The following is a 25,458-nucleotide window of genomic DNA, read 5'->3' on the forward strand; positions in this document are numbered from 1 at the left end:
GTTCGTCTTGGTAGCGATTGCGTTGGTTGAATTGGATTTAACGTTCCGTTGTACGGTTTAGGCTGAAATTAATTATTTTCATGAACAGATTGACAACGTTTAGGCTGTGGCAATGAAGTTCAGGTTAGTAGTTAGATAGACTTTTGATTTAAGTAAGGGGAGTGCCGAACATGTTCTGTCGCCGTTTGACTTCCTACAGCTGTGTACAGTAACCTAGATGTTTTTGTAGTGTCTCGCGTACTGGTTTGAAACCACAGGTAATGATCATTTCACCCACAAATCGTTTACTTGTAATGTAATGTCATAATAAGTCCTACAACGAAAATGTATTTGTGAGGAACGTTTATTTTAATGATTGAAAACAGATGCATCATAGACCACTGTAGTATGTGTTGCCCGGGTAACAGAGGCTAATGTCATGCTAATGCCTCAGTGAAATAGTAGACTACCGTTTCCGAAAGTAGATGTGGGCCTACTTCCTTAATAATATCAGCTAATATTGTACATTACATTTTACAATTGTGTTTCACATCACAAAGTAAAATAAGTAAATAGTTATCACCCTGGCCTCTTTGCTTGTGGCGTTTCTGCAGCTGCCTTGCAGTAAAGCTATAGTTAGCCTAGCTATCCCCCAAGTTAACAGATGCGAAACGAATGTTCTGCTACAGGTAGTCACGCGTGTTTTCGTGACGTTAGTGACGTAGTGACGTTAGTAACGTCAGTGACTGTGGCTAGCAAATTAGCCACCGTTAGCTTCACTTTTCACCACAAAAACGCAATTTCTACTTAAACCATGCAACGGAACGTAAATAAAAATACAACCAACGCAATCGCTACCGCTTGGTTGTGCTCTCGCCGAAGGCTTGAGCACACCCAATTATGCCTGGGAATGGTTCGAAAAGAAACATGGAAATATGCTAAAGGCCGAAAGTCCTTTGTCTGTAGGACCACTGGCATTCCTTAATATATTTTGTTACATGGATTAAAAAGATATAACAGAGTTAGTAAACTATTAAACTAATAAGAGGCCACCATACACATTAAATGTCTGACATGTTTATCCACTGTTTAGAAGAACAGCATTTTATAGAAACAATGAACAGATAATGGTCCATTTATTGTAGACTGCACACATTTGTTGATGTGTCTTTTCTTGAAAAAATATTCTGTCACAATTCACACAAGCATGAGCTTTGGTCATATCTTGACTTGATGTTTCAAAAAGGTATTTTTGAGCAGCCATTTACAAGTACATATAGATACAAAGGAGATAACCATGATTTCCACAGTTTACACATTTCTAACCAATGACTGCTGTACTACAAAATTGATGTGATATACGAGAATGCAGTAGCCTGAAATTCCATAGCCTACCATTAGTAAATGCGCAGTAGTCTGGAACCTCTCAGTTTATCATTACCAAGGGACTTTATCAATGGGCCCAAACCAAAACCAGTGCAACCAAACGTCATCTTAGTCGATTACGAAGATGCATGAACAGCGCTCTGCTGTTCAGTCGCCGTGTTAATTCTGCCCCATATCAGATACAGGCCCAGTAGTTATGACACTGGCCGCAGCCAACTGCAACAAAAATAAACCATGACCTTGCAGATCGGTCTGGTTCCCAGGCTAAGAATACAGTAAAATGATAAAAGATACAAACTACTTTTTTAAGGCTTTAAGATGTTTGCAAGAAAACAAATTGACGGGCAATTCCCGTGTCTTTGAAAACAAGTTCACAATATATAAACTACAGATTGGGATAGACAATAGCCTATATGGTTTTGAACGCATTGTTCACCAATACAACAGCATCAGCACTTTCCAACTCAACTAGTGGGTGAAACTGGTCTGATTAAGTGAAAACATGCTGTATAAAGTTTTTGTATTAGGGTACTTTCACACCTAGCCTGTTTGATCCGTTTTCTCTGTAAGTCCGGTTCGTCTGAAGGTGAGAACACGCATTCGAATTCTGGTGCGGATAAAACAACCGAACCATGGTCCCCCTAAAAAGACAGCACTCGGTCTGGTTCGATGTGAACCATGTTTCGGTTCGCTTTAGGTGTGAATGTAGTCGGATTTAAGACTTAACCCTCGTGCTGCCTTCGGGTCACATGACCCAAAGGTTCATAACGAACCATCGTTGTGTTTACCCAATTTTACCCAATACAAAAACAAATAAAAATACTTTTCTTTTAACCTTCGCAATGTGGGGGTTCTGAGACAGCCCGACGGTTAAAAGAAAATGCTTCACTTTGTTTTTGTATGCGGTAAAGTTGTCGCAATACGACGGTGGGTCACAATGACTGATGGGTCAGAACGACCCGAGGAGAACACAAGGGTTAATATAATATCCTAATCCTACATTATAGGAAGCAAACCAACATGTAGTGCATTGTGGGTTGAAGAAGGATGTTGACACTTGGCAGACAGCTGCGCCGCTCATAAGCAGCATGATGAGTCGAGGGAAAACGTGGGGGAATGATGAAATGAAGGCTCTTCTGCAAATATGGGCTGATGGTCATATTGCAGAGATGCTTGTGAAAACACATAAGAATAGCGAGGTATTTAAATTATTCAGTGATACACTGAAAGAAAGGGTAGACTTGAGCGCACAGTGGACCAATGTCGGTTGAAAGTTTAAAAACTTAGTAATACATATATCCTAAGTACGTGATGTTCTACGGCAGTGGTCCCAATCCTGTTCCTCGGGCCTCCCTTCCCTGTTTTAGATGTTTCCCTGCTCCAACACACCTGATTCAAATGAATGGTCGTTATCTACGGAAATGTGGGAGCTCGAGGGACGAAAACAAATAATTGTCATGGTTTGATGATCTGGATATGATCCAGGGTACAAGACCAACCCAAAAAACTTGGTCGTGCAACACCGAATCATAACAATTCAAGATAGTAGGGCCTATCGCAATACGCTGCTGTTGATCCATTGTTGTACATGACGTTGCGTTGGACTTCATGCAGCGCCGGCGATTTTCCCTCACAGAAAATCTGTGAGGGAAAATCACTTCCTGTCAATCACAGTAGTTGTGTTCGACTTCATGCGCTGGCGGCGCCAAGCTGAGAATGCCATTGGCTGCTTCAAATCAGCCGCCTGCAGCAGCCCCGCTGATTTGAAGCGTGTGAACACTAACCGGACCTAATGAAAAATGCAACAAAGTAGCAACTCATCGACTGATTCGGACCAAGGAAACGGTCTAGGTGTGAAAGCACCCTTCTCCATACTTTTTTTATATTTCCACAATACTGTACATTAGCATATTCCATTGATTGACAACAACCCATTCCTCTTTCTTCAGGTTGCCTGCTTGAGCAATCCGATGCTCCAATTCACAGTTTTATTTCTCCCCCCCAAACAGGAAAGATGTATCTACATTCCCATCGCAGAGTTGATGTGTCCTGCGTGCACCACTGTAACCGTGTTCATCATCATCGCTCTCTCACTTTCGAAAGCCTCTCTCTCTCTGCCTAGTGCCACTCTGTCGTGTTCGAACGCCAGTCTGTCTCTCTGGAGCGCCGCTCGCTCCCTCTCCAGCCACAGCCTCTCCGCCTGCACCACCGCCCTCTCCCGCTCCACGGCCGCCCTCTCCCTCTCCAGAATCTCCCACTCCCTCTCCAGAGCCGGCCCTTTGTTCGCGGGACCCGCGGGGCCCCTTCCTAACCGCTCCTCCCTGAGGGCTCTCTCGCATTCAGCAGAAGCTCTCTGGCATTCGTCGGCGGTGTGCTCGGCGTACATCTCCTGCTCAAAGTCGGAGGCACTGGCTCGATTCTCCTGTTGGGGGGGCGGTGGTGCAGGTGGCCGTGACCTTGACACGCGGGGCGAGGGCGAGGGGTGCTGGTCATCCTCCTGTGTGATGGGGGTGAGGACAGGGGCGCAGGAGGACAAGCGGCCCTCCATGGCTTCGTTCATGAGGTGGAACCAGGGCCAGGAGGCAGCATTGTCTGCCATGCTCTCCATGCCTACCGGAGGGTACTTCAAGTCCTGGTTTCAGGGGGCAAGAAGGCATAATGCAGTTAGGCCCAGTCCCACATTTCCCAGAAATGTAGGTAAGCTAATAACAAATGTGCATGCTACGTGCGAACACATACTTGTATATGATTTGTTCCTCAAAGTAGTAAACGTGGAAACCAGTACCTTATATCGTCTCTTTAAATTGTCCCACTTTTTGGACACCTGGTAAGTGGATACCTTTCCAAGGAGACCCAACTCCTTTAAAATGGCCCTGCAAAAAAAGGTTATATATATCTAAAGTCTTGTGGATAGTAAATCTTGTCATATTTGTCTTTTCCTCGAAAAACAGGAAATATCAAGACTGTAAAGACAAGGAGATGCTGACTCACTTCCATGCGGCCTTGGCTGCATTTCGCCTCCCAGTGAAAAGAACCTCATTTGCAGCGCGCAGCTTGATCAGCTTCCTCGTGTCCTGTTCCGTCACTGTAAACAAAACCATAAGAAAGTTTAAGAAAATAGTCAAGTTTGTGACTGCTTCAACAGCACCACCAATTCACAAATAGTATCAACCATGCCAAAACAATTTCCCGGCACAACGATTACATTCACCCTGGAACTTCCTCAGGATTGCTGTCCCACAATAAAAAGAAAAATCCTCATGTCGAGGATAGCTACCCACTCTTGTAGGAGAAATCCGTGGGTGTTGTACACTCTTCACCGCTGGCGTCAATGTAAGTCACAGTTCCCTCCCCCTCTGTGTCTGCTGCCGCCATGCTTTCCTCCAACTCTGAAACTCCGCCCCTCTCTGCAGGGGGTGGAGAGGACGCGTACATGTTGTCTTCCTCGCTCACCCACAACGGCGTTAGTTTTGGGGCCTTCCCCACCAGACGTCCCTCTAAGGCGTCGTTCATCAGCTGGAACCAAGGCCAGGAGGCAGGGTTGGTCTGGTTCTCCATGCCCTGCGGTGGGTACTTCAAGTCCTGAAGGGTGGCGAGATGGATAAATACAGAGTGGGACACGTTCTTTGGATCTCCCTAACCACATCAGATCCACACACATACAGTCATTATAAAGAGTATGTTACCTTGAATTTAGTCTTCAAGTTGTCCCACTTTTTGCCAACCTGGTCTGGGGTCAACTTTCCTGCAAGGCCCATCTCTTTTACAATGGCTCTGCAGAAACAGTAGGGATTTTACATGGCCGGTTACAGAGAGCAGACTGCAGCACTAGAGCAAACTGGACCAAAACTTCAACAAGATGAGAGAACTCACCTCCAGGCAGGCTTGGCTGTGTTTCTCCGCCCAGTGAACAGAGCCTCGTTTGCAGCGCGTAGTTCTATCAACCTCCTTGTGTCTTCCTCTGTCACTGTCAAACAAGACAGGATCAACAGCAGATAAATAGCCATAGCTATCCTTAACTAGCTAGTGACACGATCTGGGGGCTTTGTATGAACAGAAGCAATTTTTTGAAGTCTGTAATTGTACAGCAAATCATGATCTGATTCAAAAGTGGGCAATAGACTCCCTGTTGTAATTGTAAAGGTAGCATACAACAACAAAAACATAAATGTCGGATGGAATATTTAGCAGCAACAAACAAGCAGAGAGCCGCTTACACTTATAGGAGAATTCAGTCATTTTGTGAAACTCCAAGGACGCTCCGTTCCTGTCCTCTGTTTCCACCAGCAGATCCATCTCCGACTCAGTCAGGAACTCGGACATTCCTCCCCTTCCCGGCGTTCGGCGAGCCCGCTTCCTGGATGGGGGTGGTGAAGGCTCGCACTCGTCGTCTCCCTCCTCCACCATGGGCGCGAGGACGGGGGCGGAGCCGGCAAAGCGGCCCTCCATGGCGTCGTTCATGCGGTAGAACCATGGCCAGGAGTTTGGGTTGCTCTCGATGCCTCGAGCTGGAAATTTAAGCTCCTGGACAAAGAAAAAACGAATCAGTCGGCATTTACTGTCCATGCTTTGACGCATCTCAACACTGTTTTCCCTCCGTTACAACTGTTGAATATTTATAAAACCCTACCTTATATCTCCTCTTCAGGTTGTCCCACTTTTTAGCAAGCTGGTCTGTAGTCACCTTTCCTTGAAGTCCCAACTCATACAAAATTGCTCTAAAAGAAGTAAAAGGTTGTAAGAGACAGAGATTATGCTGCATTTGGGCCTAATATATTTGTCACTAAAGAAACAACATGATATTGCATCATATCAGTGGCCCTAACAATATATGAACTTTGTTTGTAAAAATCCTATGTGCATAACATACAGTAGTGTTTAACAGGTAGGTGCAAATACAAACAGATATCAACTTGAATTCCTGTCCATTATTAATCACTTGTAGTGCTGTAATATGGCAAATTGTCACTACTGACCTCCACGCAGGTTTGGCAGTATGCTTCCTGCCAGTGAAGAGAGCCTCGTTGACAGCACGCAACTTGATCATTCTCTCAGTCTCAGGCTCAGTCACTGTGTCATACACAATATCAGATAAATTACGAAATGGAACTGGAGGCAAAAAAATCTGAGGTCATTACACTGAAGATTCAGAGATGGGGGATATAATTGTCCGTTAAAGGTTTTATTCTAAAATTGTACAGCAAAAAAAAAGAAGCATACTTTTGTAGGTGCATTCTGACATCCTTCGCCACCCTATAGGGATGCCTTCAGTGGGAGTTCCAGCAGTCCGGCCTGTTCCACCACCCTCCACATTCTCAGTCCCACCGCTGTCTTCCATCTCTGTTTTTATCAGAAACTCCAAAATATCCGTATTTTCTTGGTTCTCGTTCTCCCTCCCTGACTCGTTGGGTAACGGGGAGGAAACTCCTGGGGTGTCGACACCGACTGACTCGGGCACGAGAGTCAAGTTGGAATTGAAAAGGCGTCCCTGCATGGCTTCGTTCATAAGGTGGAACCACGGCCACGAGTCCATTCCCCCTGGCTCCTGGCCATTATGAGGGTGTTTCAAATCCTGAAATAGAAACATAACATCACTTTTACAACAACAACACATGCATACTCACACAGTTAGGTATGTTTGGGAGTCAGGTGGCTGAGCGGTTAGGGAATCGGGCTAGTAATCTGAAGGTTGCTGGTTCGATTCAAAGTGTCCTTGAGCAAGGCACTTCACCCTACTTGCCTTGTCGCTGTACTGCTAAATGACTAAATGTTTAACACAAAATATTGTTGTGCTTACACAAGGGCCCTCCAGTGGAAGATCATCTAATGTTTTTGCAGATGAAGCAGATTCCAACCAAACAAGACAAACATTTTACCTTGTACTTTGTTCGAAGGTTGTCCCATTTTTTAGCAATCTGGTCAGCGGTGAGTTTACCTTGAAGACCCAATCCTCTCAAAATAGTACTGTAAAAACAGAAAAAGATGATTGTAAGTGAGATACATTTAAAATAAACACACAGAATGTTAGTCATGTACTTTGATGGACAAAATCGTTCTGGTGACATACTTCCAGGCAATCTTTGCAGAATTCCTCTTTCCTGTAAACAGAGCATCATTGGAAGCCCGAAATTCGATCAACCTTTTGACGTCCTCCTCAGTCACTGTAATTAGCAAACACAGGTTTATTTTACGTTAACAGTGCCCCCAATTCTTGTCTGAACTTGGCGCTTTCCTCCAGCTCGAGCTTGATTGACAGTGGTTTCATAAAAATAATTATATATAGCGGGACAAGTTATCCCTTATTTCTCACCGTGAGAAATATAAGGTGTTGTGTGAGAGCGTGAGAAATGGTTGAAATGCGTGAGTCTCACGGCAAATGCGTGAGACTTCTGAGCCCTGGTACATACGTTGATATAGCAAACAAGCAAAGCTAAGTACACCCACCAACACGCCCACAAGCGGCCAGCCATAGTTTAGAACTTTCAGTGGATCCCAGCCATAGTGCAGTGGCCGCTGGCGGCGAACGCGTGAATATTTATTTATCGCGAGATTCATGGCTCCATAACTTGCAGAAACGCGTCTATATATGTATGCTAATTAGTTGCAAATCGCTTATCAAAACAACGTCACACGCGTCACAGCACGTCCTTGGGTCCTGAGCAATATACCTGGCGAATATCGACTTCATACAGTGCCCGATTCGCGAGATAATAGAACCACATATACACACACAGATAAATACAGATTCCTGCCTTTAAAGCTACATTTAAAACAGGCCCCAATACCCGAGGCAGTGTCACATTTACTACGTTGGGATCAGTGTTTTTGCTTACAATGTTAGTACTAACTACCATTAGTTGACAAGCTAGAAAAACAACAGCTCTGCTGACTGCAAGCTAGCTGCTGGTAGCTCCTACTAGCTAGCTACCAGATAGCCATTAACGCGAACCAGCAAACCAACCCTCTGTTTTACATACATTTAATACTAACGCAATAAGAACTAGTTAACTTAGTAACGAACTGCACATCGTAATCGAATCGCGAACGAGTACCGTTACTCACTTTTATATGAGCCTTCCACTGCATTAGGCGTTGTGTCCATGGCTGACTCCATTTCGAACATGAATTCCGCAGGAGATGGACTTATCCACTCCACTTCAGGAAGGAAGCGTGCTCGTGCACAACAGGATTTTCAGGCCGACAGTTGTATCCTGTATCCGCTAATGTTGTCAGTTTGTTATAACTTTACGTCTCCCTCAACAGGAAGTGTGTATTTGTTCATTTCCCTAAAGCGAGGGCAGATTTTTGGATACTCCCTAGCTTTCAAGTAGCAATGTAGCTTGCTAGCAATCCCCATTATTTGTTTTCGGTGAAGTATGATTGGTGTTCACCATCCGGGGTATGAAGAGTGATGACACATGGACAAGATCCAAGGAATACGATTGGTTCATCGTTGCATATATAAATACAGTAACAAACATTACTTCGCATTTATTTCCGCAATACAGTCAGATGCAGTTTGCGCGAATTATATCCCAAATTTAATTTGACTTTTGGGTTTAAATATATTTTACTTGTGGCTACTAGCTTCTCTTATCCTTTTTTTTTACGAAACCACATAACTGTCCTGTATAGTGACATCTCCGGCAATACGTCTGGATTTTTTGTTTCAACTTGTTCAACTACCATTCTGTTTGCTCAAGCCTAGCGTTGCTAGGAATGTGTTTAAGTGCAATGGATTTTTGCAAAACGGATGAAGAATTGAACTCTTCCTGTCGTCAGATTATAGCTAAAAGACGGAGCTATAATCAGAGAAAACGAAAGGTTCTGACGGTGTACGAAAAACTTCGAATACGGAAACGTCTGGCCACGAGAGCAATTTCAAGAAAATACAGACCGAGAAGTGGACATCGACGAAGAATGTCAGAGCGATGTGTTGCTGTTCGTAGTAGGGGAATGGGCGTGCAGTACGTGCCAACCTCGCCTCTTGGAGCAATGGCCCCGGGCAACACAACACAATACTTAATGAACTTGGTGTACCAGGATTTTTGCGCTTCTGAAAGATTGACTGCATTTCAACCAGCAGGTTACTCGCCAATGGACATGCAGACATCATTGGACAATGATGCATATGACTTGTCTTTGGACTTTCAACAAAGGGACTTTGAATCAATGCTTTGTCTCGTAAGTGGATGTTGTGCTTGCTGACCCATCTCCCATAGCCCAATAATGTGGACGTAAGCTGGCTTCAAACAAACCTCGAGTCCGTTGGCTTGAAAGGTGTGACGAAATTATACATCGTTTTTTGGAAATGATAACCCAATACATTTAAAGTTATGTTGTGTGAATTGCATGAACTTAAAACCTTCCATGCAAACACCTATGCTCATTCCAATCGTATATGGTTTCAAAAGAGACCATGTTTCGTGTTCTTTAAATACACATTCTGTTCAGAGGACTTTGAATCATCTTGGTGATTTCTCCTGTCTCACAGCGGTGCTGCCACAGCCCTGCCGCTTGCCTCGCTGCCCGGCGCTAACTTCCACGTCACTACCTGTTGCTACCAGGTAAACGTGTCACATCACGCCAGTAACAGGTATCATGGTGGCATTTCTTATTATTCCGGTGTTTTTTTTTTTACCAAAGACGGTATCAAATGTTTAGACAAGAAGCACTGGTGTGATGCGACCTTGTCCTCTAAATTGTCTCAAGTATCTCTCTCAGGCACTGCTGTCCACGACCAACGAGAAGCATAGCAACCAGCTGTTATCTCATGTCAGTCATTGCCTAACAGACTCTTAACCCTCGTGCTGCCTTCGGGTCACATGACCCAAAGGTTCATAACGAACCATCGTTGTGTTTACCCAATTTTACCCAATACAAAAACAAATAAAAATAATTTTCTTTTAACCATCGCAATGTGGGGGGTCTGAGACAGCCCAACGGTTAAAAGAAAATGATTCACTTTGTTTTGGTATGCGGTAAAGTTGTCGCAATACGACGGTGGGTCACAATGACTGATGGGTCAGAATGACCCGAAGATAACACAAGGGTTAAAAGGTCATTGGTGTTGAGTCGACATGTCCCAATGTAGTTTCAGTGACCTGTTTGCTTGTGCAGGTTTTTTCAGAGCCTTGGACTGGACATGAGACTGGCCAATAAACCTGTAAGTGGTGTGACCAACTCCACAATGTGCTTTGGTTTTCAGGTAACCGATTAAAGTTGCCTTTTTGACTTCTGATTGGAAGTGTCGTGTTTCGATATGGATCATGTTTACGATGAGAACATAATGGACTACATAAACAAAGTGCAGATGGGAAACTGTTTGGCATAAATGTAGGGTAAATAAATTGACTAAAGTATGTACTTGTTTCATTTTGTCATTTAAAACCTAACTACATTATACCGTAGCCATGAAGAAAACTGACATGAAAAAGAAGGTACTTCAATCTGGGGGAAGGACCTAAAGGGACATGGGACATGGGTATGACATGAAACTCAAAAGGTGGGGTTTAATACCAGAAAGGAACGACTAGTTGACGCGCCCAGTCATACAATATTTGACATATCCTGAATATTAGGACTATAGCTTAGGAAACATTCCCATCATTGTGTCTACATTGTCATAAAGGATTATCTAATTAAACGTTTGTGTGTTTTACTTTTTATACTAAAAGCATATAATCAGATATAAAACCGGAGGATAGATGCTGTATGGAATCCTGTACTTGTTTATTATGTCAAAGTCTGTATGGAACCTTTATTCAGATGGTCCCTCTTTAGTAACGTTTGGAGTAAAATAATGAAACATCTGAGGAGCAGTGGAAGAGTGCATAACATTACAGAAGTAGCTAGACAACTATTTTAATAACAATACCACACAGATATAGCACAAAGACAAGCACAAGATATAGCAGGCATTGCCCAAAGCACCAGCAATTCTAGTGACACATTCTAGACAGGAAAATTGAATGTTAACGCAAAGTTTTCTTTGATATAGAGATGCACATAGCAGTTGGAATAAATATTTGAAACTGAATTGTTGAAAGGGAGGCTTTTATCCTTTTGAGGCATAAAAAATATTTTGTTCATGATGTATGGTCACCTACAGTTACATTGTCGTGTTTTTTGAGTCATAACTCAAAGCTTGTCAATGAGTTTCTCAAATAACAAAAACATTCTTTCTCTCCTCTCAGACCTGGCCGAGTCCATCTCGCATTCAGTGGAGCCGTTGCTCTGAGCGATCCTGCTTTGCATGAAGGACTCCCGTTCTCTCACCAGTTCTGCCCTTTCCCTCTCGATTAAAGCCTTATCCCTGTCCAGGACAGCTCGGTCTCTGTCCAGCACTGCCCGCTCCCGGTCTATGGACGCCCTGTCGTTCTCCAACGTCGCTCTGCCACGCTCGAGAGTCTCCCTCTCACTGCGCAACACCTCCCTCTCTCTCTCCATCAACAGCCTGTCCCGGTCAAAGTCTGCCTGCTCCCTCTCCAGAATCTCCCTCTCTTTCTCCAACTCGGCTATCTGTCGCTCCAATTCGACCATCTCCCTGTCAATGTTTCTGCTGGCATTGACCATGACAGGCCGTTCATTGTTAGCCACCTCGTGTTTGCGTTCAATGCGCTCCACTGCTACCTCACTGTCAGACACACTAATCGCATACTCGGTTTCCTCAGTTTCAGTCTCAACGGCCTTGTCTGTTGACACTTCTCTTTGCAAGGCCATTTCACACTCGGCGGAGGCCCTTCGAATCTCAGTAGCCGCACTGTTGTAAGAAGTGCTTCTGTCCCCTTTCGTGTTCTCTGCCTCACAACCCACCCCAAGTTGAGCCTTGGCCCAAAATTCGAAAATGTTGACTCCTTCTTCTGGCTTCAGACATATTCTTTTGATGGGTACAGGTGGAGATCCAGTCTCCTCCTCCATGTCGAACAGTGAAGGGTTCAGTATTTGGGCCGTCCCAGCTAGCTGGCCCGTCATGGCTTGATCCATGAGATGAAACCAGCGCCAGGAGTTTGGGTTGACCTTGGTGTCCATACCAATTGGAGGGTTCTTGAAATCCTAAATAAACAGAACAGTTGGCAATGCATATGACATTTATTTATAATCACATACCTTATTGCAGTTCCTGCTTTTCAAGACTTGGAAAATGTATCTGATTACACACCGAATTGATTTGACCATCTGAAGTGTCATCCAGAAAGTCCATGAGTCATTTTCCATAGTTAAAACAAAGGTAAAAGAAGCCAGAGTCTACTCTCCCATATTGAACTACCTTATATTTCATCTTCATATTTTCCCATTTCTTCTTCAACTGCAGAGCTGTGATTCTTCCTTGGAGGCCCAACTCCTTCAACATGGCTCTGAATGAAAACAAAGTAAAATCAGTGTGTTTTCTTTTAACCGTCTAAATGCATGTATTTATTAATTTGTATATAGAAGTGGCATTTTGTCATCAGACAAAAGGTTAAACGATTATTGTGGTTGCAAAGATAAAACTCGAATACTGAGGGGATGACAAACAAACATTAAAGAACTTCCCGTCAGTAGCCTACAATGTTCCCAGAAAAGCAGCATCATAAATGAAATCTAACCTCCAAGCAGGCATCGCAGAATTTCTTTTACCCGTGAAAATTGCATCATTTGTCGCACGTAACTTTATTAATCCCGTAATGTCATTCTCCGTCACTAAAAGGAATACATACAATAATACCGAATCATTAGAAAACTACAGCAATAAACTATCTCGATATATTCTAATGCAACAACAGTTTTTCCACCTTTTATTTTATAATAATAAATGACTTGACTATATCGGCAGCAATATTCTTAGTGAGAACTTACTTTTGTAATTGCATTCAACACCAATCGGTCTTGGATCCATAGGTTCCATCCTTCACATGAACATACAAACAAGGGTACTAAAATGAAGGGTGCTAGCAGTACACACTAGCTAGATGTCCATACCACGGTGAGAGCAAATATGGCGGCGGCGACAGCAGCTTGTTCTTCCCCTCATGCAAACTACATAACTACCCAAAACCCGTTCACCACATTCAATGTAGACGAATCTGATTTATCAAATTGTCACGACGTATGAAAAACAACGGTGGTTAAACGTCATTAAACCGCGAGCCACTTTTCCTGCTTTGAAACTGAACAAGTATCGTACTAGGTAGTAGTTAGGGCACGTGTGAAACAGTGTTCTCGTGAAGGCTGAGTGTAGCGAAGGCAGCGTCAGGGAATGGGCGTATTTGATTGGAGTGTTTTTTGTACAATTTTTATGTAGGCTACTTCGCCAAATAATGCACTAGATCTACCTGTTGAAGGTTAGCTCCAGAGCCATAGCTCTATTGGTAGGAGGTGTAGGCAACTCAGGGGGACCTAGATTAAACAGATAAATCGATTACTGTTTTGGAATTGTCTTTTGGAAGCATGTCGAGGACAAAGATAAAACATGATTATTTTAAGTTGAATTGGAAGGGCATATATCTAGATGTTTACAGTGCACAGTTTTATCACTATAGCATATTATTTTATTGTGTGTGACTCCAATAGTCTACTATGTGGCATGAAGGAGGTTGCAATTGGAAATGTTGGGTACAATAAGGACAGGGAAAAATGCCAGAGTCCTGATAACTCGACTGGATGGTTCATAACGAACTATCGTTGTGTTTACCCAATTTGACCCAATACAAAAACAAATGAAAATAATTTTCTTTTAACCTTTGCAATGTGGGGGGTCTGAGACAGCCCAACGGTTAAAAGAAAATGCTTCACTTTGTTTTTGTATGCGGTATATTTGTCGCAATACGACGGTGGGTCACAATGACTGATGGGTCAGAATGACCCGAAGATGACACAAGGGTTAAACGTTGTGATGTGTCATGACCACTAGATGGCAGCCTTTACATTTTACATTTTATTCATTTAGCAGACGCTCTTATCCAGAGCGACTTACAGTAAGTACAGGGACCCCCCGAAGCAAGTAGGGTGAAGTGCCTTGCCCAAGGACACAACATCATTTTGCACGGCAGGGAATCGAACTGGCAACCTTCAGATTACTAGCCCGATTCCCTAACCGCTCAGCCGCCTGACTCCCTTAAGCAGCACAGTCTGAGTCTGTTTTGAACAAAACTGCAGAGTGCACACGCACAAGATAAAGGATAAACTATTAACATCCTTTCTGTATTCACTGTGCAATAATAGTGGATTTCCCCAAATAACTACTTTCCCAAGTTAAATAAAAAAAACTATTTCAGATGTGTGGAAAGTTGATGCGAAGCTTTGCGCACGCGCAGATTGGTAAAAAGTCTGTCCACTAACTGCGACTGCGCAGTGCATAACAACATGAGTGCGAACACACAAGCAATCAGTTGTATTTCCATGATTTTTAGAAGCAGGTAGACAAACCTCTTATCATACAAACAACAACTTGGGTAGTAAAAATGTGGTATGCGTTTGGTTTCAATGGATTTAATCAAATAATGTCCAAAGAGGAGTGTGCTGGAGAAAGTAGCGACATCGTCAAAGTTACAGTCCCTACAAAAATCCGATGCTGCAAGTTCCAAGGGAAACCTGTCACAAACAACGAACAGAGCTATGTGGGGACAAATACAAGACGAATCAGAGCGAGTTGGAGTCGACGAGCGACACTACATGATGCTGAAGGTAGGATAATCCATTAGTCGCCACTTTTCACAGTTTTAACTTCGAAATTGTAACCGAATTGAATAGCTGAGTGCATCCGCAATGTTTGCAGGTGAAGATGGACGTGTATGCTTGTCAGGTTTTGGGGAAGGGCCCCTTCACCAGGCTTGCTGTGGCAGTTGCCTGCAGGACAGCCGCGGGTGCAGAGATGCAGACATCAGTGAAGGTTTTTTGACCTTGGCTTTCTCAGACAGAGTGAAGTGCTGGGATTTGAACCGCAATGACACAAAACCAGTGTGGAGCATGGAGATAAAGACTTCAGATGAAGCAGGTATTGCCTCGAATACTGGTGTTGTAATTGGGGAGAGTGAGAGTACAGTCAGTGCGCTATCAGAATTAGAAACAGGTTCAAGGCGCTCAAAATACTTCATTACCAAGGCAAGGGCAATGGATCTTCAAGTTCAAGTCTTTTATGGTCAGATGCACAGACAACACAAGATCAGACTGGACACTGAAAGTCATTTAGTCATTGAGTCCTGTGGTCAGAGGGATTATCACATACAATTTCCCATTTATCTCTTACCCTTCTTTTATTATGTCATTTATCTATGTGTAGGACAACAACTTGCATTTCCGTTAGTTCCAGGAGGATACATATCCTCTAAACCTCCATTCTACCATTCCCTCTCACCACAACTGCGGGCCCGGAGCCTCGTTGTGGGGACAGAGCACGTCATACTATTGACTGCCTCCGGAGCTGTCTACACCTGGGGCTATGGCAGGTAAAGGTTGGTCTTGACTGCCCTAGACTCTCTCCATCTCAGTCAGATAGCACCAGGTGCAGCCCAAACTAGGTTAATTCCAACATAATTATATGGTTTTAGATTAATGTTAAGTTCACCTGACAGTTAAGACTGCTGTGGTTAATGCCATGGTGTGTCATTTGGTTGGCAGCCACGGTCAGCTGGGTCATGGAGAGTTGAGTGCAGAGGAGGAACCCAGAGCAGTGGAGGCATTATGGGGGCTGCCTATGAGCAGCGTGGCTGCTGGGGGTTGGCACTCTGCTGGCATCAGTGGTAAGGTTAAGGAACAGGTCTGAATATATCTCCTGGAGGCTATACCTAGGTCAACCAGCCCTTCCTATGCTTTAACAACAGAAAATATCCGCAATAGCATGCACAGTGATGTCTGGCCTTGTCCACAACAGTTGGGGGTGATCTGTATGTGTGGGGCTGGAATGAGAGCGGCCAGTTGGGTCTGCCAGCACAGGCACTGAGAGGAAAGAAGCAGAGGACCAGGCAACACACAGGTGAGACGAAACCGTGTTTATTTACCCTGATTCATTTACATTTGTGATAGTACACAAGTACAAAGTACACAATAGTTGATGGAAAGTAAAATTTGACTTTGCATAATAGAAGCTCAGTGGCAAGTCTAAGAATCATAAGTAGGCATATACAGTGTGTATTCATAATTCACATCGAGTTGATGCGTAGGTGCTAGCACGTCCACATGTGTGGAGACTGAAGAAGGAGAGAAGAGTGTGGAGGTGTTCATATCTATCCAGGCTTTCCCTGGCCTGCTTGACATCACAGAGTCATGTGACATCAGCATGGTTAGCTGTGGGTCACGCCACACGGCAGCTGTTACAAGTAAGAACCATGCTACTAAAACAAACCAATGTAATGACTTTTCTTTCAAGTAAGTCAAACACAAGGCAACTGTGAATTTGTTTTATGTTTCAGGCACAGGTGATCTCTACACTTGGGGCTGGGGTAAGAGTCCAATTACTATCTACATTTTTGGGGGTAGGGTTGGGAATTTAAATACTTTTTGCCATGCCTTGATTTACTAATGGTGAATGACTATATCGGCCAAACTGATTGAAAAAGCGTCACTTAGCTGTAAGCATTATAACCATATTCATAGATATACTTGTGACACTTTCAGGTGAATATGGCCAGCTTGGAGATGGGACTTTAAGGAGTTCAGACGAGCCAGGAAGGCTAGACTTCTTCAAAGACAAGGGTTTACATGTGGTGGACATAGTGTGTGGACCATGGAATACTTTTGTGGGTGTTAAAGAGGAAAGGACTCCCTCCTTAACATCAATATAACTGGCTTTGAAACTGAGGACTCTAATGACTTAAACAACAAATCGAAATGGTTTATCTTGAGGTACTGTATTTGTAAAATATATAAACGGTTATTTTTTCTAATAGATTATATAAAAGGTCTACATTCTAAAAATATAAGTTTAAATTTTTCTATAAATACGTTTTTTACTTATTTATACAATACAGTGAAAAGTATTATTGCACAGACAATCTGTAAAAGACAATAGCTCATTCACACAGAATTGGAAAAGCTACCAAATGGAGAATGTATAAATTAAGGCAATTTAAATGTATTCATCAAGAAGAAAAAATTGCAGAAATATGACATTTGCAGAGGAGTTTTCATGTCCTGGTGTAGACCTTACAACACAATCTTGAAAGAACTGGAGAAAAATATAAATAAACATAATTAGATACCATCACAGTGACCATCATGGATAGGCTAGTGAAAGATCTACTCACCTGACAAAATCAGGTGATCTTGAGATGACATGCTGGAACTCTGAGAGATTCACGGTTCCATCTTTGTCGATGTCAGATTCTTCAAGAATCTGTAATTTTCAAAATGACTTGAACATATTCTATTCATCAGCACCCTTAAAGCATAGCCAAGCAAATTTCGCTCTCACTTTATTTAGTTGATCATGAGACGGTAAACTCACATTGTTGATGAGTTGTCTCATCTCCTCAGGAGTAAGCCGTGTGTCATCTGTTTCACCTGTCAGGCAGTTCACCAGCTTTTCAAGGTCTCCACCATCCAGTGTGCCATCGTCATCAAAGTCTCATCACACAAATCATTTAAAGAAGGATTTTTACATACCCATTAGATTGTAATCAAATGTATTGACAATCAAACACTGTCCCGCATAAAAGTTGTCAATCAGTAATTCTATTACCGAAAATCCGGAACGCGTAGTGGGACTTGATCTCCAGGGTAGCTGAATCACTGAAGGCACTTAGGAGATCGAGAAAGTCCTCGAAGGTCAGACTTCCATCTTTGATATCAGACGTGGAGAAAACTTGACAAATCCTCTTCCTAAATGGGTTTGACTAGAGGAGGTGGTAAGAGGATGTACATAATATTGTTATAACAGTTTAACTAGGGCAATTATCAAGTTCCTACAATTAATAACATTAAGAGTTTCAGTAATCTTCACCTTGAGCTCTGGTATGGTTAGGATTTTGTCCATGGGTACTCTGGAATTGGAATGGTTTCGCTCTTCTTTTGAGAGCAGTTCACAGAATCTCTTGTGAGCACTGAGAACAATTATCAAAGCCATAAAATCAATAACCATTGTGCCAAACGCAGGCTCAAGCTTTAAAATGGCCAAGGAGTCATTTTACGAGGAAGTTTGAGTTAATTATCCACTGCAGTGTAAAAAAAGAAAGAAAAAGGTAGACAGAACAAACATAAATGCAATACAGATAATATCAGCTAAATACTTACAGTAGAATTTCTTGTTTTGTTAAAAATGTCAGCTCCTGCATGAGGAAAAACTTGTTAACCTTTGAACTTCCACAACCCCAACTTTTAAGAATACAAATATAACAAAGGGAAGACGAAGAAGTAGTTTGTTTAAAGGGGTACATTTGCTATTTTGGTCAGGTTTTGAGGTTTGATTTGATTCAATTCGAGTATCTTGTTATCTTAGCTAACCTAGGCTAACATTAGCTACTAAACTAACTTAAAACATCTGGAGATCTTACCTGGTATTCGGAGAGTACATCCTTACGTAGTTGACTTGCGGTTGTTCCCATGTTGTTACTTTAAGAGGTTTTATTAGTTTACACTGTATTCAACAACACCTGTTGTTTTCGCCGTCAACTGGGAGGAGAAATTTTGTTCTGCTTCGATAACTTTTCTAACTACTTCCCTTTCCTGTCTTGTTTTGTGTTCCCCTAGTAACACACTAGTATGGTGCCACACTCCCAACAGCAGGTGGCGTACACCCCTAATGTAGCCAAAAAAGATGAAACCGATGAAAATACAAGAGAATGTCTGAAAATACCTTTAGCATTTGTGTGGTGTGTGCTATCCGTATTGGATTTTTTGGTAGCTAGCAGTTTACATGAAGCCTGTGCTTCTATCTTATTCTATGCTCTATGCTGTTGGTAAATAAACATTTGACTGACCTAGTCTAGTTTTAAGGCATGACAGAGTTTACGGGGGATGTGAGTCTCATTAAAACTTCCTCGCTGAAATTGCGCCTCTTGCAAACAACATTACCGGATCCCAAATATGGAAGTCCGTGAGTCCTCTGCCATACGTTTGGTATACTCCAACCAGGATTTTGTGGATGATGTTTGTCGGCCGAATATACTTGATGACAAAAAGGCCATCCCGTCGTCTTTTGACACAATGTTGAAAGCTGCCTGGTCCGACAGAATGCGAAAAGGGGTTTTTCGTTATCACCTAGGTGACTTGCAGACACGGATTCTACCTGGCCCGTCTAGGTATGTCGCCCAACTGAATGTTAAACGAGGAATAGAGAGAAGAAAGCCCGAGGAAATATTGAATATTAAGCAAAACTATAACCCTGAGCAGTTCAACTTCAACAAAATAAAACCAGAAGAAGTCATATTTGAGATGACTCATCACGAGCAATTCAATGAGAGTGAATTGGGTAGAATAATGGTTATCGTTAATGTTAGCCCCTTGGAGTTTGGACATTGCTTATTTATTCCTGAGCCCAGCAGCTGCTTTCCACAGGTTTTGACGCCTTCAGCCATTCGGACTGGGATTGAGGCCTTGCTTCTGAGCTCTGATCCCGGTTTTCGGGTCGGATTCAACAGTCTTGGTGCATTTGCTTCCGTCAACCATCTACACCTCCACGGTTATTATTTGGACCACGAGCTTCAGGTCGAATGTGCCTCAGTCCGGCCTTTAATTCCTGAAAAGGGATTATATTGCTTAGCACATTTTCCTGTTGGATTTTTATTCTACACGGAAATAGATCACCTGGATAATGTTGTACGTGCTATTAGTCAGGTCACTGACTACTTGTTGGAGGGGAACCAGGCCCACAACTTGTTCTTCACCCGAGGATGCCCACCGGGGGACACCCACGTGGGTTCACGGCGCGGCGTGCGCATTGTTGTGTGGCCCAGGATATCCTGCTTTGGTGCTAAAGAAGAATCTGCCTTCAACGTGGCTCTTTGTGAGCTGGCAGGACATTTGCCATTTAAAAACAAACAAGATTATGACAGTAGCACAGAGGACGAAGTAAAGTCTATCATTCAGAAGTATCTCATTCCTCACGAAGAATTTCTTCAGTTGGAAAAACAACTAATCGCCCATTTGCGGATGGATTTATGCCCTTGATTTATGCAGTGTCTTGTAACAATGTAAAGCCTGTAGAAGCCTGAATTATCTAGGCCTATATAGGCCTATATTATCTACACAGATGTACCACTGTATAGATTAACTTAACACGTATTGAAACGTATTGAATTTGTGGATGACTTAACTTTAAATATGAAATAAAATATTTATTTGTAATAACAGTACATATATGTCTATTATTCTAAATTGCCATCGAATATAATGCCAATCCAGTAGCATTTATTTCGAATGCAAGAAAATAACTTCTTTGGAATGTGTCGCCAAGGTAACGATTGTTCAGTGGTAGCAGCTTCAAGATGTCACACGGGCATATCTGCAAGAGGGAGGCCAAACAAATAAAATGTCGACTTTGTGTTAGGGAACTGCGAGATGAAAATTACAGTCTGTAATGCAAAACATTTGAATTTCATGTAGGGAATCAAATTCAAAGGAAATTCAAATGACTACTACTGAGAAAGACAGTGCTAAAGAGGTGAGACAACGTGGATGTAAACAGTACGACAATGACTGTGCAAAAAGTAACGTATTGGAGAGTGAAGAGCCCCCCCTATCTGACTTCAAAAGGAAAAGGAGGTCAAGGTATTATTACTACACTCGAGATGTCTTCTCTTTTTATTTTATCTATCAGAAAATTGGTTCTGTCGGTCTCCTAATTGTGGTTGTTATATTATCAGGCCACCTGGAATAAATCTCATAAACTGCAAATATGAGTGTGGTAAGATTTTGCTTTAGGCTACTGTCAGTTTGTCTTATTTGTCATCGGGGATACAGAACAACAGTTGATTTTAGTGCATTATCATTAATACACATTCACAACACAATGAGCAGGCGTGTCACTTGTGATGTGTGTGTGTGACCAGTGAGGCGAGCAGCCCTGGAGGTTGGTCTACGGGAGGTTGGGGAGATGGAGGACTGGGTCATCTACTGGACTGACTGTTCTGTCTCTTTGGACCGTATTATGGACATTAAGCGGTACCAGGTGGGGGCAGTCATTACAATGTTTGTTTTTTTCCTTCTTTTTTTTTTACCTATTAAAATAATTGGTGTTTGTCACATATCACAATGCACATTACGTCAATGAAATGGGGTGTCATGGTTTTACAACTTGGTCACCATGCCCCTCCAAAAACAAAGAATCATGGAGAGAGAGGATTTATTAGAAATCCTACACCTATAATGGCTTAACCCCCTCAAGCCTATCTTATTGGTTCATAATTTTATAACTTTTGTCGAGTGCCTCCAGAAACATAAGAAATAAAAAGAAAGTGATTACAACCTTGTGTGTATTTGCTGTCATGGCATATATAGAAAATCAACCACTTTCCTGGGATGAATGAGATCTGTCGGAAGGATCTGCTGGCCAGGAACATGAACAAAATGCTCCGTCTCTTCCCAAAAGAGTACCACATCTTCCCTAAGACCTGGTGCTTGCCTGCAGAGTAAGAGCTCAAACTCTTGACTGGCAACATCCACACATAAAAATACATTTAAAAATACTTTTATTAGGAATGGATGTTCATAGAGTTGAATGACATCACCCACATCTGTTTCAGTTATGTTGACTTCCAAGGTTACTGTCGGATGTGGAAACACAAAACCTTCATCTGCAAACCTGACAACAGTTGCCAGGGTAAAGGGATCTACATCACCCGTCAGCCCCGTGACATTGACCCTGAGGAGCACATCATCTGCCAGAGCTACATCTCCAAGGTAACCACACCAGGGCAACTATAGCAGAGCAAACATTGCCTGCCTGTTCACCCATGACCTGGAGCCCTGCAGGGTTGCCACTCAGTCGAGTGAAGGAAATTACACAAAGTTGTGAAAGTATCTCAAGTTTGCTCTGTACTCATCGTTAATGATTGATTTTGATTCTATATTGTTATCTACCTGTCACAGCCATTCATTATCGATGGCTTTAAGTTTGACCTTAGACTTTATGTGCTGGTGACATCATGTGACCCCCTGAGGATATTCCTTTACAATGAGGGTCTGATGCGCTTTGCTACATCGAAATACAAGCTCCCTCACAGCAACAACCTGGTAAAAAGCACCGTCTAATCATGCACATCATCCAGCGACCTTTAATAAACTTTCAGCTTCACAATGCAGAAATGTTACGCTTGGTTTTCCGGTATGTGCTTCTGTCTATAGGATGACATCTGCATGCATCTCACCAACTATGCGATCAACAAGCACAACAACAATTTTGACCGTGACGTTGAATCTGGCAGTAAAAGGTAGTCTAATATCAGATATATAACTATACAATAAAGTAGACTCACCGTCTGGTTCACTGATATTAGCCCCCTTAAAAATGGTATTTTAAATACCTTCTTTCTAATAGGTCAAACATTTGGTGCTCTAAACACCTGTTAATCAATCTATTCTGCTTCTCAGGAAACTGTCATCCTTCAGGTCATGGTTGTCCCAACACACATATGACCCCATGGTGGTGTGGAGCGACATGGAGGAAGTGATCATCAAGACCCTAATCACAGCCCAGCCCACCTTGAAGCAGAACTACCGCATAGGCTTCCCCAGCCAGGTGGGCCCCAGCTCCTGCTTTGAGATCCTGGGCTTTGACATCTTACTGGACTTCAAGCTCAAGCCCTGGCTTCTGGAGGTGGGTGAAATAGAAGTCAGAGGACACACCAGACAAATAGCTCTGATGTAGGATTATCTTCTTTCTATTTGCTGAGGTAAATCACACCTGCAGAGGTTATAACTCTGTGCTCTCTGCAGGTAAACCACTCTCCCAGCTTTGCCACTGACTCCCCCCTGGACTCGGAGGTGAAAGAGGCCCTGCTGACTGATGCCCTGACCCTGCTGAACCTGGGGGCGATTGACCGCAGGAGAGTCCTTGAGGAGGACAAGCGCATGGTCAAGGAACGCCTCCTGCAGAAACACCAGCCTTGCCACAAAACACGGTCAGCAATCATAGTGTGGAGTTGGATGTATTTGTATTATTAGACTGTTGTTCGTATTCCCCACGTTAATCTTTTTATTGGCCGAATTGTACCATCTTTTTTGGTCACGTTTTAGTTTTTGCCCAAAGAGGGCAGACTTTTACCATGTATTCAGCTGGATCTGGATCTGAAGTAGACTAAAACCTTGTTGAACGAGTCTTTCAGGGTGCACTTCCCTATCCTGACCACAGGAGGGAGCAGCTGCTGAGTAGCCAGGCGTGCTGGATGGCTGAACTGGAGAAGTATGAGCAGGAGCACTGCAGGGGCTTTCTCCGGATCTACCCCAGAGACGACTCCCAGAAATACGACAGGTTCCTCCAACAGTCCGGCCTGCTCTACCAGGAGAACGTGGCATCCAAAGCCAGGGAGGAATGCTCCAGGTAAGGGAACAGGCTCCATTCCAACACCCTGATAATGGGGCCTGCGGGTTCTGTGGGGAGGACAGAAGGCTGGAGGGTGTCATCTCTCCCTCACGCCTGTCCCTCTCAGAAAGATGCTTAGGGAGTTGCAAATGAAGGAGGAGCTGGCGGGTCGCACCCGGTTGCAAGGGAAACGCTGGAGTCGGGGCGAGGCCCGAGGTCTACAAGGGGAGTCGCAGGGGGAGAGGAGCTGCAGCCAGATAGCAGAGAAGACCGATGTGGCCCTCAAAGACCCTGCAGGTGTAAGGAAAACATGTGGTTTTGTCCAGCTCAATCCAAGTCACGTTTGGGTATTACGATTTTGATCGAGACTCGTCCTGTGCGATTTCTGTGGTGTGTGTATGAAGGGTGAGATGGAGAACTCGAGGCTTCCGGGTCAAATCGTGGAGGAGGAGGAAGAAGAGCGTCTGAAGAGTTTGGAGCTGAGGGAGATCTTGCTGAGAAAGCTGGGGGTGGTGGACTTCATTTACAGCCTCCTCATTCCCACCCCTGGGCCCAAGAAGGTCTTCTTTCCACCCTGCCATCGACTGGTAGGCACCAGCAACAGCTCTACAGACTCTCAAGGCTGTCCTACAACATTTTCCATGAGGGTTTTCTGCAGTGTAATTATAGAGTTGTGTATTGTATTGCTTTGCGAGGCTTTGGTTCAGTTGCTCAGTCTAAAGAGCCCTCTCCTGTTTCCTCCTCAGGAGTATCGGTCAAGGAAGCAATTTCACCCAGTCCTACGAGTCATGGGCAAGCCCTCCGCAGCAAAAGTAGGCCACCTTCAGCCCTTATTAAGGTCCCCTTGCTGGAGCAAAGACCACAAGTACAGACAGCTATCTATGAGGGTCATCAAACTTGGCCTCCCAGCTCAGGTTGAGCAGGGCTTCTGCAAACGACTCTGTAAGACTGATCCCATTTAGTGGTGGTTGTTAGGTATAGATCGACTGAAGTTATTGTGTTCTAATGTATTTATTAGTATAATTAGTTACCATTCATATATATGGAGCCAGTTATTTCATTGATACTTTTTTGCTACAAGAACAGAAAGGGTAGATGTACAGTAATGTGTGGTAAATATGTGTTTTATTAAACATAGAATGTGGGTACAAACTTTGCTTCACTGCTATGTTTTCTCCTTCCAGCGGGCTTTACTGAAAACTGGCGGGACCCAGGATTCCTGACTGGGGAGAGGGGGGAGCACAGTGACTCCACTGAGGACAAGCAGGGCCACTGCCTTACCACCTCCCGCCCAACGGGCCCCCAGTGGAGGGTAGGTCAGTTGTCCACTCGCTCCACCCCTAGCATTGAGGAGACCACATTACCCCCCCTCACCCCTGGCCAAGCAAAGTGGGTGAGGGGACTTCGGAAGTAACATTTCTACTAACTATTACTGGACTGTATTCTTGTTTTGAATTGGCTTGAAATGCTTGATGAATTCCTCATGATATTTTCAGCAGAAGATCGATCTGGCCCAAAAAGTTTATACTTGATACTGTTTTGTTTTCTCCTAAGTTCCTGGAATTGCAATGTAAACTGTAATTCTAAAAGTGCTTGGTTTTCATACTTTCTACTACTCACATACAGGCAACATGATAGTGACATTACTTTAAGGCAAA

The 25,458-nt window shown here is 43.4% G+C and overlaps 5 protein-coding genes across 5 annotated transcripts; 3 read left to right on the forward strand and 2 right to left on the reverse strand.

The window, feature by feature from the left end:
• Positions 1-1,056: 1,056 nt before the first annotated feature.
• Positions 1,057-13,594, reverse strand: LOC134020658 (uncharacterized). Its single transcript, XM_062460819.1, has 18 exons — positions 13,204-13,594; positions 12,954-13,047; positions 12,635-12,722; positions 11,508-12,420; positions 9,858-9,925; positions 8,428-8,548; positions 7,433-7,526; positions 7,242-7,329; positions 6,586-6,937; positions 6,342-6,435; positions 5,996-6,083; positions 5,583-5,889; positions 5,239-5,332; positions 5,052-5,139; positions 4,647-4,947; positions 4,357-4,450; positions 4,151-4,238; positions 1,057-3,997 (listed from the first exon to the last, which is right to left on the reverse strand). Exons 1-18 carry the CDS (start codon positions 13,250-13,252, stop codon positions 3,386-3,388), a joined length of 3,633 nt encoding a protein of 1,210 aa, XP_062316803.1. The 5' UTR covers positions 13,253-13,594; the 3' UTR covers positions 1,057-3,385.
• Positions 13,595-14,649: 1,055 nt separating this feature from the next.
• LOC134021333 (RCC1 domain-containing protein 1-like) lies at positions 14,650-17,511 on the forward strand. The gene is made up of 8 exons (XM_062462037.1): positions 14,650-15,030; positions 15,122-15,340; positions 15,626-15,791; positions 15,964-16,085; positions 16,217-16,318; positions 16,506-16,661; positions 16,755-16,784; positions 16,960-17,511. Exons 1-8 carry the CDS (start codon positions 14,808-14,810, stop codon positions 17,124-17,126), a joined length of 1,185 nt encoding a protein of 394 aa, XP_062318021.1. The 5' UTR covers positions 14,650-14,807; the 3' UTR covers positions 17,127-17,511.
• Positions 16,320-19,027, reverse strand: LOC134021335 (calcium and integrin-binding protein 1-like). Its single transcript, XM_062462039.1, has 7 exons — positions 18,834-19,027; positions 18,574-18,608; positions 18,284-18,383; positions 18,023-18,176; positions 17,789-17,907; positions 17,589-17,677; positions 16,320-17,509 (listed from the first exon to the last, which is right to left on the reverse strand). Exons 1-7 carry the CDS (start codon positions 18,882-18,884, stop codon positions 17,488-17,490), a joined length of 570 nt encoding a protein of 189 aa, XP_062318023.1. The 5' UTR covers positions 18,885-19,027; the 3' UTR covers positions 16,320-17,487.
• A 30-nt stretch (positions 19,028-19,057) lies between these two features.
• On the forward strand, positions 19,058-20,633 carry gdpgp1 (GDP-D-glucose phosphorylase 1). The gene has a single exon (XM_062462038.1). It carries the CDS (start codon positions 19,366-19,368, stop codon positions 20,446-20,448), a length of 1,083 nt encoding a protein of 360 aa, XP_062318022.1. The 5' UTR covers positions 19,058-19,365; the 3' UTR covers positions 20,449-20,633.
• A 139-nt stretch (positions 20,634-20,772) lies between these two features.
• Positions 20,773-25,392, forward strand: LOC134021331 (tubulin polyglutamylase ttll6-like). The gene is made up of 13 exons (XM_062462034.1): positions 20,773-21,048; positions 21,330-21,448; positions 21,778-21,908; positions 22,023-22,179; positions 22,369-22,512; positions 22,624-22,709; positions 22,870-23,095; positions 23,215-23,399; positions 23,630-23,818; positions 23,928-24,099; positions 24,205-24,387; positions 24,547-24,742; positions 24,985-25,392. The coding sequence occupies exons 1-13, from the start codon at positions 20,973-20,975 to the stop codon at positions 25,212-25,214; spliced, it is 2,094 nt and encodes a 697-aa protein (XP_062318018.1). The 5' UTR covers positions 20,773-20,972; the 3' UTR covers positions 25,215-25,392.
• Positions 25,393-25,458: the final 66 nt, after the last annotated feature.

The sequence above is a fragment of the Osmerus eperlanus genome, chromosome 5 (genome assembly GCF_963692335.1).
Source record: "Osmerus eperlanus chromosome 5, fOsmEpe2.1, whole genome shotgun sequence".
NCBI lineage: Eukaryota > Metazoa > Chordata > Actinopteri > Osmeriformes > Osmeridae > Osmerus > Osmerus eperlanus.

Bases quoted from the DNA above. Each gene is read 5' to 3' on its own strand.
- LOC134020658 (XM_062460819.1), bottom strand. From the start codon at position 13,252: ATGGAACCTATGGATCCAAGACCGATTGGTGTTGAATGCAATTACAAA. The intron at 7,330-7,432 runs GTATGTCACCAG...CTGTTTTTACAG, and splicing joins TCTGCAAAGATTGCCTGGAA to TACTATTTTGAGAGGATTGG. The intron at 5,140-5,238 runs GTGAGTTCTCTC...CTGTTTCTGCAG, and splicing joins ACAGCCAAGCCTGCCTGGAG to AGCCATTGTAAAAGAGATGG.
- LOC134021333 (XM_062462037.1), top strand. From the start codon at position 14,808: ATGTGGTATGCGTTTGGTTTCAATGGATTTAATCAAATAATGTCCAAA. The intron at 16,086-16,216 runs GTAAGGTTAAGG...TGTCCACAACAG, and splicing joins GCACTCTGCTGGCATCAGTG to TTGGGGGTGATCTGTATGTG. The intron at 16,662-16,754 runs GTAAGAACCATG...TTTATGTTTCAG, and splicing joins CCACACGGCAGCTGTTACAA to GCACAGGTGATCTCTACACT.
- LOC134021335 (XM_062462039.1), bottom strand. From the start codon at position 18,884: ATGGGAACAACCGCAAGTCAACTACGTAAGGATGTACTCTCCGAATAC. The intron at 18,384-18,573 runs GTAAGTATTTAG...AATTGTTCTCAG, and splicing joins ACAAAACAAGAAATTCTACT to TGCTCACAAGAGATTCTGTG. The intron at 18,177-18,283 runs GTGAAGATTACT...CACCTCCTCTAG, and splicing joins TAACCATACCAGAGCTCAAG to TCAAACCCATTTAGGAAGAG.
- gdpgp1 (XM_062462038.1), top strand. From the start codon at position 19,366: ATGGAAGTCCGTGAGTCCTCTGCCATACGTTTGGTATACTCCAACCAG.
- LOC134021331 (XM_062462034.1), top strand. From the start codon at position 20,973: ATGACTGTGCAAAAAGTAACGTATTGGAGAGTGAAGAGCCCCCCCTAT. The intron at 21,909-22,022 runs GTAAGAGCTCAA...CATCTGTTTCAG, and splicing joins ACCTGGTGCTTGCCTGCAGA to TTATGTTGACTTCCAAGGTT. The intron at 24,743-24,984 runs GTAAGACTGATC...TTCTCCTTCCAG, and splicing joins GGGCTTCTGCAAACGACTCT to CGGGCTTTACTGAAAACTGG.